The 15,726-nt window shown below is 50.8% G+C and overlaps 4 protein-coding genes across 4 annotated transcripts; 1 reads left to right on the top strand and 3 right to left on the bottom strand.

The window, feature by feature from the left end:
* Positions 1-11: 11 nt before the first annotated feature.
* Positions 12-2,989, bottom strand: BO85DRAFT_442749 (uncharacterized protein; the record flags this gene model as incomplete). The annotated part of the gene is made up of 9 exons (XM_025658850.1): positions 12-1,101; positions 1,398-1,532; positions 1,584-1,771; positions 1,818-1,895; positions 1,943-2,000; positions 2,048-2,368; positions 2,449-2,532; positions 2,593-2,843; positions 2,909-2,989. 9 exons carry the CDS (start codon positions 2,987-2,989, stop codon positions 12-14), a joined length of 2,286 nt encoding a protein of 761 aa, XP_025510849.1.
* An 811-nt stretch (positions 2,990-3,800) lies between these two features.
* Positions 3,801-5,874, top strand: BO85DRAFT_453583 (putative MFS transporter). Its single transcript, XM_025661085.1, has 9 exons — positions 3,801-3,939; positions 3,996-4,128; positions 4,175-4,250; positions 4,299-4,380; positions 4,425-4,527; positions 4,580-4,983; positions 5,035-5,204; positions 5,261-5,345; positions 5,409-5,874. Exons 1-9 carry the CDS (start codon positions 3,877-3,879, stop codon positions 5,724-5,726), a joined length of 1,434 nt encoding a protein of 477 aa, XP_025510850.1. The 5' UTR covers positions 3,801-3,876; the 3' UTR covers positions 5,727-5,874.
* A 1,839-nt stretch (positions 5,875-7,713) lies between these two features.
* BO85DRAFT_463451 (uncharacterized protein) lies at positions 7,714-8,319 on the bottom strand (the record flags this gene model as incomplete). The annotated part of the gene is made up of 3 exons (XM_025661929.1): positions 7,714-7,868; positions 8,092-8,151; positions 8,259-8,319. 3 exons carry the CDS (start codon positions 8,317-8,319, stop codon positions 7,714-7,716), a joined length of 276 nt encoding a protein of 91 aa, XP_025510851.1.
* A 3,088-nt stretch (positions 8,320-11,407) lies between these two features.
* Positions 11,408-14,608, bottom strand: BO85DRAFT_463453 (uncharacterized protein; the record flags this gene model as incomplete). Its single annotated transcript, XM_025661930.1, has 3 exons — positions 11,408-11,585; positions 11,667-12,704; positions 14,586-14,608. The coding sequence occupies 3 exons, from the start codon at positions 14,606-14,608 to the stop codon at positions 11,408-11,410; spliced, it is 1,239 nt and encodes a 412-aa protein (XP_025510852.1).
* Between the last annotated feature and the right edge of the window lie 1,118 nt (positions 14,609-15,726).

Genomic DNA, 15,726 nt, shown 5'->3' on the forward strand with positions numbered 1-15,726 from the left:
TATAGTACCAGCTAAACGCTCATCTTCATCTTAATCGCCTTATGCGGCTTATACCCAATGACCTCAAACTCCTCCTCCTTCCACCCATCAACAACCCCACTACCCCTATCGTCCCTCTTAATCCTCACCTCCGGAAACGCCAGGGGCTCGCGTTCAATCTGCTCCTTCAACGCCTCCACATGATCCAAATAAACATGAGCATCACCCAAGGTATGCACCAGAGTGCCGGGAACCATATCAACCGCATGGGCCAACAAATGCGTCAACAACGCATAAGAAGCAATATTAAATGGCACCCCAAGCCCCATATCCGCACTCCTCTGATACAACAAACAATCCAAATGGCCCTTCCCCCACTCCCCATCCCTAACCACCCCGGTCCTCTCATCCCTCTTCGCATCCGGAAACCTGACATAAAACTGCGCAAACATATGACAAGGCGGCAGAGCCATAATCCTCATATCCTTCGGATTCCACGCCGACATGATAATCCTCCGATCGAACGGATTCTCCTTCAATTTCTTCACCACCTCGGCTAACTGATCCACGCCCTGACCGGTATAATCTGTCTTGGCATCGACGTATTCAGCCCCGAAATGTCTCCATTGGAAGCCGTACACCGGCCCTAGGTCGCCGACTTCCCGGTGCGAGAGGCCTACTTTGTCGAGGTATTCGCGCGAGCCGTTGCCGTCCCAGATTTTAATCCCGGCGTCGCTGAGGGGTACGGAGGAGGTCGTGCCGGAGATGAACCAGAGGAGTTCGGCGAGGACGGCGCGCAGGAAGACGCGTTTGGTGGTTAGGAGGGGGAGGATCGGGGTGTATGGTTCTTCTGAGGTGGTGGTGGAGGGTTTGGAGAGAGAGAAGCGCATCTGCGGAGGGGCGAAGATCGAGCGTGTGCCGGTGCCGGTGCGGTCCGGGCGGTGCTCGCCTTCTGCGAGGATGCGGCGGATTAGGTTCAGGTATTGGTGTTCTTCGTGGGTTGGGTCGTGGGGAATGGGCTGGGGAGTGGTGGTGGTAGTGGTGGTAGTGGGTTGGGGAGTTGACTCCTGGGTGGGGAGGGTTTCGGCTGAGGGGGCCATTTTGTATAGTTCTCTGTAGTGGCTGTTTCTTGATGTTTTGTGTGTGTGTGTTATGTGTTGTGGTATCTTGATATGGGGTATAAGTGATGTGTAGAATGTGTCGGAGTGAAGTGGGATGGAGGAGTAAATGATGGATTGACGCGCCCGCGACGCGCCACGTGGTCATGTGACCGTGTCGTCGGATGTAATATCCGATCTCGGAGCTACAAAGTATAGATCTTATAGATGGAACAGTAGCATACGACTCTATTCCACTGGTATTTGGTATCTTAGTTCATCAAATCTACTCCCACTCCCCGCAGTGCAGTTACTACCCACTCCGGGTAATCAGTCTTCTCTCCATACAACTTCCCAAAGAAGTTGCGCAAAAACGCCGGGAACCTGTCCTCTATGATGGCCTGTCGCGCCAATCCCATCAACGACAGCAGATAGTGCACGTTGTGCATCGTAAGCCTGTTCATTAGTATACATCATACAATACACACGTCTGGAATAGCAACTTACAGATGTGCTCCTACAGTCTCCTTCGCCGCCAAATGGTGCAGGTATGCCCGCGTAATACCCAGTCCACCCTGCTCCTTCGGGAGACAGATGCTGCAGGTGCAGCCCTCCTGCACCGGCCGGAAGTCCTCTGCGAAAGACCGGTGGCGCAGGTTCAATGTCCCTGTCGGGACCACGGCGTTGCCGAAGCGCTAAAGAAATCAGTCAAGGTACATCAGAAGGGGATTTAAAACATACAGCCGTCCGTGTCGGCCAGACACAATCAAACATGTCTGCGCCAAGCGCAACTCCCATGATCAAGTCCTCCGGATAGCCCTAACCAGGTCAGCCTGCACATACACCCTCTGAACTGAACAACCTACCACTCCCATCACATATCGCGGCTTCTTCTCCGGGAGCAGTCCCGTGCAAGTATCCACCCTAACCTATTAGCCCAAACCCCCCATAAGATAAAGGATACAACATACACCCTGCAAAAGTCCTCCTTCGCTTCACCACCAGAAAGACCACCAATGGCAATACCCGGTGTATCTCGCGCCACCATCTCCTCGCAACATTGTTTCCGCATCTCCAAATCCAGTCCACCCTGGATAATGCAAAACAGATTCTGTCTCTCCGGGTACTTGTGTGCATCGATACAACGATCCAACCAGCGAACGGAACGCTCCATGGCTTCATGGATTCTCTCCCGGTCCGGCGAAGTGGTTGCGATCACATCGTCCAATTGCATGATAATATCGGATCCGATCGAATTCTGTAACGAGATCGAATGTTCGGGGGTGAGCAGCCTTTATATATAAAACTACCATTAGCTTTTCGCCAACCACAAAACACAGCCTAACCCCCGGGGAAAAGGGGATAAACTAACATCGGTGTGCCATCATGAGGGCTCAAAAACCGTACACCTTCCTCCGTAACAGTGGCAAGTTTAAGCAAGGACACCATTTGGAATCTGCGCTCCGTCAGTTAATCCCGATCATCACGGAGAAGGTATAGGCGATATCAAGCGCACCCTCCACTATCCGTAAGAATATTCCGATCCCATCCCTGCAACTTATGCGCCCCGCCTACGGCATCCAGCACCGCCTGCCCGGGTTTCAATCCAAGGTGGTAGGTATTATTCAGACAGAGCTGACAGCCCGTCTGTCGGAGCTGGTCGTACGTCAAGCCCTTCAGGGAGGCCTGGGTCGCGACGGGCATGAAGATAGGGAGGGGGACATCGCCATGGGGGAGGCGGAGGGTACTGGCGCGTGCTTTTGTTGTCTAGGTATAGATAGTAGTCAGTATACGATGTTTTGCTCTCAACATGATCGGAGTAGCAAGCATACTGAACACTTGGCATGTAAGTCAAAGGTCAATGCCGAGGGCATGGGTTTGCGCGTGGGAGTGGTGGTCGTGGCAGTCGACATGGTTGCGATAGTAGGAGCCCCGCTCGGAGCTGGAGCTGACGAGGGTGGGTGTGTGATGCGGGCAAGGCTTGATGTTGCTGCCAATTTATATAAGGTTGCAGAAGTGGTGGATAGTATGGTGCCTGAGCGGCAGCTTCTTATCCAATTCTGCGGGGTGACTCGGGCATACATTCATGTAATACCCAGAAGCATGGCATTCTCTGGTCTGTCAGCGACTCTTTTTGTCTTTCTTGTCTTGGATCAATATCAGTGGTGTTTGTCTTGTTTGTATGTTTTGCATCGATTGGTATTATATCTAGGAATGCTGTCACGATCATACAGAATTACAATACAGACATCTTCCCCGCATTTACTCCGTCTCCCCCCATTTCTAAGTATTGCCGGTCCCTGCGGAGGATTCCCTGGAGAAGACGATCTATTCTCATCTCCATGACAGTCCAGGACGGACATCTCCACATCTACCTACGAGTGCATTCTCAACTGCTCAAGAGAATGAAAGATTACAAGCCCAATTCTTTCCTTCCAATCAATCAATGGCAAACAAACCTTGCATACCCAACTGACTCGCCCGCAGCAAAAGGAACTTCCGCTCAACTGAGCCAATTTTGCCGATCAGCCACTAGCAAGCAGCCATGCAGCTCAAGTCGCCTTTGGGGATGGCGGTCTGCCGCCGGTTCGGGGCTAGCTAAGCTGGACTAAGTTGGAGTCAGCCGGTCTGTCGGTCTTCTCGTGTGGAAGTTTTCTGCACTCTCTTTTCCTGTCTGTCTCCCTCTGACGCACGGTCGAGTCACGGAGATTTACGTGGTGATCTATTGCGACGAGGGGTGCTGCTACTGATTCACCATTATTGAGCTTCACGACAGGCCCGTCTTACTCAAGACACCACAATGAGTGGAGAAAAGAACTTGGACCATGCTGAGAGCGTCCAGGATGTTGAAGTTGCTCCGCAAGTGAGCTCTCTGGCTCTCCTCCTACTCACATCACGGTCTCCTAACAGCAATTCAAGGTAACGCAAGAGAGCTACACTGGGATAGATCTCAGCACTCGCGAGAAAGCCCTGGTCTGGAAGCAAGACTTGAGAATTGTGCCACTCTGCGCGGGCATCTATCTTCTCTGCTATCTGGACCGTTCCAACATAGGTACTTGACATCCTAGGGCATGCAGTACAGTCTACTGACATATTAGGAAATGCCAAAATCCTCAACCAAGACACCGGCAACGATCTCCTCTCGGAGACGCATATGACTTCGTACCAGTACACGTAGGTATTTCCGCTGGTCAAGTTGACTGGACGACTGCTAATTTGCAGTGTCGCGCTCATGGTGTTCTTGATCGCGTATGCGCTGTTCGAAGTGCCCTCCAATTATCTGCTCAAGAAGTTGAAGCCCAGCGTAAGTCACACCCATCCCAGTCAGAGCAAGGCTAACGCCAGCAGAGATGGATCGGATTCCTCATGCTGTCCTGGGGAGCTACCACAATGGGCTTGGGCGGCTCGCACAACTTCTCCCAAGTGACTGGTATTCGGTTCCTGCTCGGAGGTAAATAGCCGGACATCGACTTTTGTGAGACCTGCTGACCCTGACATGACAGCCACGGAGGCCGGCCTTTTCCCCGGACTCGTCTACTACCTGACCTTCTGGTATCGCAATTCAGAGCGGTCCATGCGCGTCGCTCTCATCCTAGCATCCGCCACCCTCGCGGGTGCTTTCGGCGGTGCCATTGCGTACGGCGTAGGGCATATGAACGAGGTCCGCGGGCTATCAGCATGGCGATGGCTGTTCATCATCGAAGGCGCTCCGTCGTGCGCCTCGGCATTCCTCGTTTGGTTCTTCCTCCCTGACTATCCCGAGTCGGCCTCGTGGCTCAGCCCGGAAGAGAAGGATCTTGCTATCCACCGATTGAAAGAGGAAGGCTCCCATGGAGCGGCCAAGGCCATGAGCTGGGAAGAAGCAAAGGAGATCCTGACGGAGTGGAGACTATACGCGCATTATATAGTTAGTCCTCCCAGCACGAATCAGCAACAGACCCTAACAATGCTGGTATAGGTATATTTCGGCATCTCGACCCCCTTCTCCAGCCTTTCCCTCTTCACTCCTGCCATCGTCAGTGGCCTTGGATATGCGGATCTGCGGGCCCAACTCATGACAGTACCTCCATGGGCTGCTGCCTATGTGGTGACTACTGTCGTTGCATGGTCCGCCGACCACTTCAACAGGTATGTAGTCATGTACTTCCCACCAGAGAGATATTGATATATAAGCCGAAACACAGCCGTGGTCTGCACTCCGCCCTCTTTGCCTTTATCGGAGCCATGGGCTTCCTCGCATCGGCTGTCCTTCCCGCAGACGCATACTTGGTACGCGCAAGCATTCAACCCAATCAAGCCATTATCCAGACCATCCACTAATTCCGGCAACAGCACCGATACGGCTGTCTTGTAGTCGCAGCAAGCGGCTCCTTTGCCTGCATCCCGCCATTACTCGGCTGGCTATCTGCCAATATCCGCTCGACAGCAGGGACCGGCCTAGCCATTGCATTGAACGTGTCATTCGGGGCGCCGGGACAAATTGTAGGGGTATGGATATACAAGTCCGACGAGGAGAAGAAGGGTTATCCGACGGGACATTGGACGAATGCTGCGCTGCTGCTGATGGTCACGGTGGGGTGTATTCTGCTGCGACTGTATTATGGATGGAGGAACAAGGCGACCAAGGGTGGTGAAAGGTTCGCTTATTGATTGATTGACTGCGTGCTAGTAATCATGTTAGTATATCATGAATAGTATATAATTGAAGTTGGGGAGATCTGTCAGTCTGGCGAGTCTTCCTGTATTGGAGGCACATACTCACCAGCAACAATGGTTCATATCCACCATATTACTTCCCAGGTTCTTCTCAGAATGGATTCAGCACCACTCGGCCGCCAATTGTGCAATTAGAGTAATTCGTGCCCAAGTCTCGAGAGGTAGGACGGTGAACGAGTCATGCTAGTGCGAAAAGGAAAAAAGCAAAATGGACTAGAAAGAAAAAGGCAGTTAGTTCTCGCCAACTGAAAACAAGGAATCCGGTGGATGCCAGTTGATGCCAATTGGAGCAATTGTGCCCCATATTGCAGAGAAGACTGTCTCCAAAAGTAGATAGCAGACGCCATGGCATACCTAATTGCCATCTACCGTTTGGTGTTAAGGGTGCGCGGGTCCCCACGGAGAATAATAAATGAATGATTGGCATGCGAACCATGGAACCGGAGAGACTGGCGGGCGGGCGGGCACAACACGTGAAGAAAATAAGGTTAAGCTCAGGGCCATGACGGGTTGCTAAACCAGAGGTCTGGTTTGCCAATATCCAGTAGGTAAGAAAAAGTTAAGGTTTCCTCCCTTCTCCTGGAGAGTTATAGGGGCCAGCAACCACTATTGAACACCACCCGCTAAGCACTATCCAGGCCTGGCATCCCAGGGGTTTGGGTGCTGTGGATATTTCCGCGTCTGACAAAACTCCCGAACTGGCGGTGGGACCTGAGGGTCTTCCACTTTTCTTTTCTTCACTTAGCGCTGACGGACTGATTGACTGGACTGGTCTTGAGGAACTGCTCGATTCCCAAATAGAAAGATAACCAAAATTGTTTAAATAGAAAGCATGACTTCATTCAAAAATAGATGGGATAAAAATATGAATAAAATAAAAGTAAAAAAAATTTGAACCCCGGCAGACATTAGTCTCTACACCAATCCATGGAGGGGCTATTCCCAACCAGGCACTGTCGCCAAAAATAAGAAAGACACAACGGTCTGGAATAGATGAAAAGAAAACAATTCCCGAGATGTTCCCTCAACTCCGCCCATAAACGCTGTGAGAACTAAAAAGGAAAAAAAGAGAAAGATTTTTTTTCCCTTTTTTCTTTTCTCGTTGTTTTGTCAAATCCTCTCCCTCCCCTACCAGCATTCAGTCGGCGCACAGCAAGTCGCTTCTGCTCCGCACTGACGATCGCTTGTCCTGTATGCATGGGCGATGGGCGCCTCTTTGCTTCATGGCCAAGCGGGCATGGGAGGGAAAGTAAAAGATAAAAAAAAGACCGGCAGTATGAATCGCTACCATGATGAAGGAGGAAAGAGAAAAAAGGCCTCAAAACTAACTCGGTCAAAATGCCAAAAAGCTCGCACATCGCACGAATCTGTTCTGTCGTCCTAAAGCATTCGTCGGGGCTCGACTGTCGGATTTAAGAACTGGCGCAGATGACAACAGGACTGTCAAATGCGCTCGCCGCCTGCGGATTGAATCAAATCAATATGACCGGACCATCCGAGCCGACTCCGGCAAGGGCACACTGCAGAACAGACAGGGGCCAAGGTTCATCCGCTCAACGGTAACCTTCTTCCCGCAGGAAGTGAGCCTCAGCCATGTCCACAAATTCCACCCCATACCGTTGTCGTGCCATTCTGCGTTGGGGAATAATCAAGGGAATCGAGCGGAAGAAGAGCAAACAAGTCTCGAGAACGAAGAAGGAAAGGTCAATTGTCGACATCCGAAGTGTTGTACATGTCTGCGAGACCCGAGGAGTAGGCATCAATCCGGATGGCGTCGTACATAACAAGCAAACTGAGCGTAGAAAATAAAAGAATCATAAAAGAACCGGAATAGACGAGAGCGAGGGAGAGGAGAGAGACATGAGTCATTCTCTCGGTAAACATCCAGACAAGATCTAGAAATACAGCCTCTCGACGGACATCAAGGGTTGTTGGTCAACTTCCTCCAGGCGACCTCAGCAGCATCTTCTCGGGCATTATTATCACCATCGAAGAAGTATCGTCCCGCAATCGTCCACGGGACTCCAGGGACATGGTGCCGAACGGTGACCTTGGAGGTCCAAGCTGTGCGACCTCCTGAACAGCGACACACCCGTCAGTATAACCAGACCTTTTGCTTGAAATGGGGAGGCTCAAAAGTCGGTGAAGCAGAGCTTAGCTTTGCCATCACAGGCACACTGTGGGCAACAGCAAGCAGTGAGGGGCAAGGGAAGAACAAGGAACTCCCAACAACGAGGGGTAATCAGGAGAGTTGACGGCTGGGGGGGAGGGAGGGGGATAGGAAGAAAGGGCTTCTCACCTCGACGATCAGATTCGTAATTGTAAAACGGCTCCTCCAATTTGTTCTCCAGGCAGTATACTTTGTGAGGGAATCAGGGTTAGTTGACTTGGACGAAGAAGGGGGCCGCCGTAACGGCTAAGTCGAAAGTGCAGAGAGGAAGATTATTGCAGCGGAGTGGGGCATACTCTTAAGTCTGTCCTGCCATAGCTTGCTTTCCTTTGCGGCCTGCGAAGTCTTGGTGGCCATGATGAAGGATGTGTGTATGTGTGTTTTTCGTAGTAGAGAAAACAATTGGTAAGAATGACTGGCTTTGGGTTTTCACCAAAGAGAAATCAAAGCGCAGATCTGATTTGGGTTCGATATCCCACAACGGTTGGAGAACAAAACTCTCTCACACGGCAGACAATACTTCACACCCTGAGTAATTGAAAATAATAGGAAGGGGTGTTTTCGACCACACAACACCAATGAATGGTCAAATCTGTCAAAGTAGAAATGAACAGGACTAATGAGGGTTCAAGATGAAAAGGTAGAAAAATTTTGCCCGGCTATGTTGCTTCGTCTTGACTTTGCTTGGGGAAGTTTGCGAACTGGTCTGCCCTTTCAATCGAACAGCGTCGATAGACCTGGGAAGCGGGGAGTCATATAAACTGTGGGCCACTCTCCCAAACCCCAAATTGTCACTGTGCAAGCAGGACCAGTTTGGCGTGACAAACACGGAACCTAATCATCAAACCTAACGGACGGGCTTATGCATGCCGATGTGGACATGGCACAGTGTCAGCAATTTCTCCCCCTCCTTATCCTCCTCCACTCAGGGAACGCCAGTTGCATGGAGTACATGCGGATCATTTTGAGGCTGCAAGCTGGAACGGGCCGGCGCACGCCGATTGAATGTGTGCCCTTGAAGAAACGCCAGGAGACAGGGAATAGGACCGCTAGTCTCCACCTAGGCCAGATCTACTGACAGACAGGGGGGTGTGATGGGGGGATAATCCAAGACAAAGGAATGAAGCTGTGATACAGGGGGTAAAACCGAAAATCTGCCAGTTCGCAGCCAGTGTTGTTTGACAACTCAGAAAGGACGCCTGGACTCCCGGTCATCGTGGCTCGAGTTCTGTATCTCCTGTGCCGCAAACGATGTATACATCGGGTAGGAACAAGCCACTCGCCTCATAGACGCTCTTCAGGAAGGAGGACCGTCTCTTTCTGGAAGGCATGGGACGGTTGACGGGGAACCTGGAAGGCCTAGTAGTTGCCCAAAAGCGGAGGAAGGGGGACCCATAGACCGAATAGTGACGAATCGAAGCCAGAGTATAATTTTATGTCGACCAGTTGGGCCACTCAGAATATTGGAAGCGGGCCCAAAGACCAGCATGCCAGCTCATCAAAAAGACTCGAATCAGAAAAATTCGAGCCATTGTCAATTTTTAGACCCATCAAATGGTTACCCTCAGCCCTAGAACGAAACGGTCATTGACCGGGCCGCTCTGCATGGGTACTTGTTATCGGGAAGGGGGCTGCAGATTCCAGGGTGGCCAGAGCTTGCTTGATGGCATCACTATAACCCGGAAGGGGGAAAAAGCGAAACCTTCAGCAGGGGTCTGGAAACAGAAAATAATGTTGGAAGGCCAGCTTGTGCATCAGAATCACTCTGAGAGAGACACAAATTGCCAGCGAAGAGCGAGCTGGGTATGCTTGACCCAGACCATTTCCGGCAGCTGAGATGCCATGATTCGTTGCTTTCTTCTGGCATTGTGTTGGGCATTCATACGTGCATCATTTCAGTTCAATCTCTCTTCGCTTGCAATATGCGACTACTTGCGAACCACCTTAATGGGGAAAGGGAAGGGGGAGGGGAGGGGGTAGACAAGAGACCGGGGGGTGTTGTGTTAATTATTTTTTTTTCTCTGTTAGTTTATTGGAAGCAGCAAGGAAATCGTGGAAAGTGATGAAGAACCTGCATAAGCAAGCAAGATTGATAACCAGCGCGCCAAACAACGGGGAAGGCTGGAACGTTTCCACGAACCGCTTTTCGAGGCGGCGACCAGCCCGTTGATTCGACGCGCCGTTGCGTTTCTTTTTTGGCGATGAGCCTCGATCTGCCCCGCATCATCGTAGTTTGGAGCGGAGTTTCATTTGGAGATGGAGTTGAGTAGAGTATTAGAACGATTGCTGGGCAGTGGTAGAGAAGATAGTATCGAAGAATAGAAGAAGTCATCCAGGTTCCAGTAATCATGTCACTGTCCCGTAACATACTGGAACAGTAGTAGTAGTAAGTAGTAGTGGATGTGTACCTGGCTGCCACTCAACTCCGTCACTTCCCTTTCTGGTGTACATTCATCAGCACAGCAGTACTATCTTCTTGGATAATTTTTCAAATTGTTTTCCCCTTTCAAGCCTAGCCAGATCATGCATGTTGTCCACTTCGCTTGCCATCTGATCTGGTCCAGACCAGGGGTTGAACAAGTCAGGCAGACAAGGAACGAACTATAATCGCGGGTCCTGTTCCCCGGCCGGGACAGCAAGAGTCGACAGACAGCTAGCTAGCTGGCGGGAATAATTAGGGAAAAACAATAAAATAAAAAAGTCCAAGGTGGCTGGCTGGCTAGGCATTAGGTTCATGAGATATGCAGCATTCTAAATTGACATGCGCAAGCGTCATCCCCAAGATCAATGCTGATCATAATTCAAAATAGTACCAGGAAGATGCCAGCAGAGAGGAAAGGTGAGGCTGAAACAGGCAGCCAACTCAGGTTCACAGCACCACCACCACCCACTTGCTTGCCTAGTACTACTAGTACTAAGTACTGCTAGGTAGTAAGTAACTACTAAACTACATCCAGCAAGCACCACTGCCACCACCACCATCACCAACACCACCGTCAGTCAACACCCCCTCCCTCATCCGAACCTGCACGACCCTCCGGTTCCTGTAACACATCATCGCCAATCATGCCGGTCTGTCCTTCCGGCAACCGCCCAAATGTACCACCCCCTCTTCCCCTCAGCTGCGCAAATACCAAGAAGAAGTAAACAAGAAAAATTTAGAGCACATGAGCCAACCAAAATTCAGTGCGAACCACCCCCCTGCTAATTCCCAATGAGAAAATTAGAAAAAAGAAAAAACAAAAAAAGAAAGGAAAAAGGAGATCCCATCATCATTTGCGGTCGTTATCGTCGTTAGAGCCAGGTGGTCGGCTAGCGACCCCTGTCAATGAAAAACTGCGCCGGTTGCAAACCGGTCTTTCCCCTCACAACACAATGGCATGACGTGTTGCCGCCGTGTCGCCCTTGACCATCCGTTTTTCCTCCATCGATAGCCTATCATTCTTTATGCGGACCCTCGTCGGTGGAACACCTCATCGAGAAATCGCCGGGGACCCATGAGCTCAATACTCTTCGAGAGGGTTGATCGCATCGGCTGGATGAATTGGGACGGTCTCTTCGCGTGCCATCGGCGGCGAATGCAATCGTCAACAAAAGATATTAGGCCTGTGGCAACAAACACACTGTACACTAGTCAGCCCCAAACTCTAAAAAAAGGAAGACCTTCGACCCGACACTAAGTAGAGGGGAACTGAATTACTTACTCGGCGACGTCGGGCATCTTCTCATACACTGACGGGTCACTGATCCACATGGATGATGGTGGAACCCATCCTCCCTTTTTCTCCTCCTCAGCTGCCTCCATCGGGGTCAGGATCTCTGGGACGATATGAGCGACGGTCTTGGACGTGCGTGTGTTAACCAGGTGATAGGAGACTTCGCGCAAGTCTCCATCTTTCCGACACTCGCGTCTCCATTGGTACCGGGTCGACCAGTACTCAAATTCATATCGCTTGGAGAGACCTGCACCTCGGCGCCTCAGCTCTACGTGAGCATAATTTGAAAATTCCAGTAAAGTGCTATCAGTTAGCACAAAATGGCGATCCCCGCCACCCCTGTGTTCTGAGTGCTTGTACTCAAAATATTCTTCATCATCTTCCGCCGACCTATAGCCCGAGTCCTGGCGCTTATGCTCGTGGCTAGGCAGTGATCCGTGGCCACTTGAACCCGGCCGCAAGCTAGCCAGCACACTACCCCACGACCGTCGAAACACCGGATGCCTGTCCGAACTCGATGCGACAGGCCGTCGTTCTGAGTGGCACACTTCCCGCCCAGAGTCTCGACAGTAGCGTCGGAAGGAGCACTTTCGCGTAAACAGGTCATACATGCGAAGATGGAACAAAGTTACATCTTGCTGATATCCACCTCTTTGCGGCACCATCGTGTCGACGCGGAGGTTCATGTTTCCATCGAGTGTCGCATCGTCGTGTCGAATCAGGAGTCGTCGAGAGGAAGGGAATAGCTGCCCAAAAGTCGACGGGTCGGAAGGGACAACATCTGTTGAGAACACGTCCAGCTGACGGTCGATTACTTCGTAGCGCGGGGTCTCTGGGGGATCATCTTCCGACGGGATGGTAGAGGCGTAGGTCGACACCGAGGCTTTAGGATCTTCTTCATCGTAAATGTCCATGTCTATACCTCCTCTGTGAAGGGGAGTGGGTCGATCGCTGTAGATCGTAGGGGCCGTGCTTTTCGAGCGTTCCGAGACATCACTGTTAGTGGAACTGGAACTGCCACAGGTCCTCGAACCATTCCGGTAAGACGATGCACCATGGGATCCCATGACGGCGCTAATGTGATAGGGAGCCGTCGGATAGGTTGTGAAGTGATAATAACCAAGCAGGCGTGCAAGGATGGTGGCGTATAGTTTGGGTATCCTTCTGGCCGGTCGAAGAGTGACAAGAGACTTGTTTCGATACCCGAGCCGATCCGACAGTAGCACTTTAATCCTAATCCAGGCAAGCTTAAGGGATAAGTTGCATATAGGGGGTGGGAAAGGAGGAATTCAAAGAGTGTGGTAGCGAGTTAAGCACACAGGATGAGGTAGGGATAAATATGTTGTATTTCAATCATAGCCTGATCTCGTGGTCCAAACAACTTTTCTCCCGTACAAGAAGCAGCCCCAGCCGTCTCAGACAACCGTACGTGAGGAGATTTCGGAAAAAGCAGTGCACAATGAGGCAAAATTCATCCAAGTGCAGGATAATTTTGGGTCAGATGAAGAGAAGGGAGGGGTGTTTCGGCGGCAGGGACAGGCGAGATTGAACGGAAAGAGAGAGAGGGTGAGAGAGGGATTGGAGGGGAGGGAATTGGCGTAAGAATAAACACGGGTGTAGAATAATAATAGGAACAGTAATCGTGAATCGGGACAAAGAGCGGGCAGGAATCCGAGGTCAAGATCAGGCTGTGAACTGAACTCAGCCCTGGAACAATCCGAGAGGGGTGAGAAAGCGAATGAATGGAGGGAATGTGGAAGGGGGCCGTGGATCATAGCAGATGACGCCAGGCTTTGCAGCACAAGGGAGGGTTTCAGGGTATGAAGCGACCGAGATGACACACGGCATCCTCCCACCTACATACAAGTGAGTGGGAGGGAAAGGGAAATGCGCGTGGCGCAGAAAGTCCGTCGCAACGGAAGATAGAAGAGAGCCAAAGGGCAAAAAGCACGGAATGGAGGATGGGAAATGAACGCCTGGCGAGGGCAGCCACGTCGGCCAGCGGAGAACCAACCAGCCAACTGATGGATTGACTGACTTGGCCATCTCTCACTGCTCTCTCTCCCTCTCACATTCCTGTTGGTTGACCCAGTTGCTTCCTTTTTTTTTTTTTTTTTTTTTAACCTTTTTTGGTCATCGGAATTTGTTCCTTTTGGCAGAAAAGGAAAGAAATAGAGAGAAAAGAATAAAAGAAAAAGGACAGAGCATTAAACTTCATCTACAGCACAAAGTTTCAGATTGTGCTTTACTCTTCCTCACCCACACTAATAGTGCGGGTGATGCTGTACTGGTGATGCTGGCAATATCCTCGTTGTCCTCGGAATCAGCAGATCCAGTCGGTACTCAATCTTCCAGAGGCAAGACTGGCTGACTGACTGACTGACTGATCAGCAAGGATTCTGCCTACAGCCTTGACTCAACTGCCCTTGAGACCTTGGCTGACGGTAGTGCTACTACTACTTCTACTACCAAGTGACTTCAATTGCAAAGACAGTCCATGCGCATCTACAGAGCCCCAAGCATCATTGTTATGTCTCAGACTATGGCTGCTACATCATCAGCCTAATTGGGATGACTCGTGCCTTATTCCGACCGCTACGACCACGAGGTTCTAGAATCGCCCAGACAAGGTTTATACTGCTTATCTTGAGTTACCTTTTCCTTGCAAAGGCATTTCTCGGCAGGTCCTTTCCTTTTTCTCCTATGCGTCCAGGATATTCTCCGAGACTCCCAAATGCGGGCATTTCCTGACTGGTGCCGTAGCCCAAGACAGTCAAAGCCTGTTTATATGTGAATTCTACCCGTATAGCTAAGGTCGCAGCAAGAAGGTCGACGGAAGACACGATCCGGCGCAGACTGGGCGTTGTCCCTGCAGGGAATCGGCGACTTACTTGGTGCTTCGCCCGCGGTGTCGAGTGAGAAATGTTCATTGCTGACCGAACGCTGGATTGGAGAATTGCCGACAACCTATCAACAAACAATTCGTCTGCTTAGCTTTTCTTTTTCTTGCAGCGTGAAAATAGTACTTTGTCACCGGAGACAAGGAGGTAAATAGTAAACGAGAAACCAGGGAAATACCAATGGTCAAGTGCACAACATCTATCAGATCGATGCCTGACTATACAGTACTTAGTGACCCAACGGTGGGAAACAGTACCATGGAACCGACTGGGGTTCGCCTCCTCGGATCGGACCGAATGAATAATCGCCCATGCTCACTCTGTCTTCTCCCTTCAGGCATTTCAATCAATCTCGCCACATAGCCAGCAAAATTGAGGGTGAAGGTGGTGCGACACCTCAGATATACCGATCACCGGGGAATTACATGTGAGAAGAGGCGACGACTTTTGGAGGCGAAGACGTGGGGAGATGGATTCCGGGCTTGGGGGGCTTCTGTGTTGTCTTTTTCCCACCCAAAAACTCAAACACGAACCCTATTCCGGTTTCTCTCCTTGACGACCCCCACAACGATGGGGCTTCCCAAGTGGGGCGCGGTCAGTGCCCTTGCCTCGCTTGTCTATGGATGCCTCTATTTCCTCTCTTCTCGCTCTCCTTTCTCCATCGCAAAATCGGAGATGGTTTGACATTCCACAGTCGCTTAAATGGACACCTGAGATTGTGATCATCTTTCTCCCTTTTCTCGCCAATCAATTCATTGTGCGCACGGGAGATATCGACACCAAGGCATCAGTGCAGTCAGTCAGTCAGTCAGTCTACTACTAAATTAAGCATCCATCGGATACTTCCTAATCAGGTAAGTGAACAGCATTTCACATTACTACTACTCCCCAGTAGCAGATAGATGATACCCAGTCCCTTGCACCATACATGCACCCGAGGTCTGAAGTGATCTGCTGTTGCAGAACCAACAAAAGAAGTACTACTGTCTTTGCATAATACGTCACCCCCCATTGTTGTGTTCAATCACTCCCGTATCCTTTCCCTACGCAATATCCACGCTGTCAACAGCAACCGTACCCTACTCTCCTTTTCTCAATGACAGCCTGCTGCATAGCAGCATCATTTAGACCATCTAGACCCGGAACCA

Source organism: Aspergillus piperis (assembly GCF_003184755.1).
Source record: "Aspergillus piperis CBS 112811 unplaced genomic scaffold BO85scaffold_27, whole genome shotgun sequence".
In the NCBI taxonomy this organism is placed as follows: domain Eukaryota; kingdom Fungi; phylum Ascomycota; class Eurotiomycetes; order Eurotiales; family Aspergillaceae; genus Aspergillus; species Aspergillus piperis.

Bases quoted from the DNA above. Each gene is read 5' to 3' on its own strand.
- BO85DRAFT_453583 (XM_025661085.1), top strand. From the start codon at position 3,877: ATGAGTGGAGAAAAGAACTTGGACCATGCTGAGAGCGTCCAGGATGTT. The intron at 4,251-4,298 runs GTAGGTATTTCC...GCTAATTTGCAG, and splicing joins ATGACTTCGTACCAGTACAC to TGTCGCGCTCATGGTGTTCT. The intron at 5,346-5,408 runs GTACGCGCAAGC...TTCCGGCAACAG, and splicing joins TTCCCGCAGACGCATACTTG to CACCGATACGGCTGTCTTGT.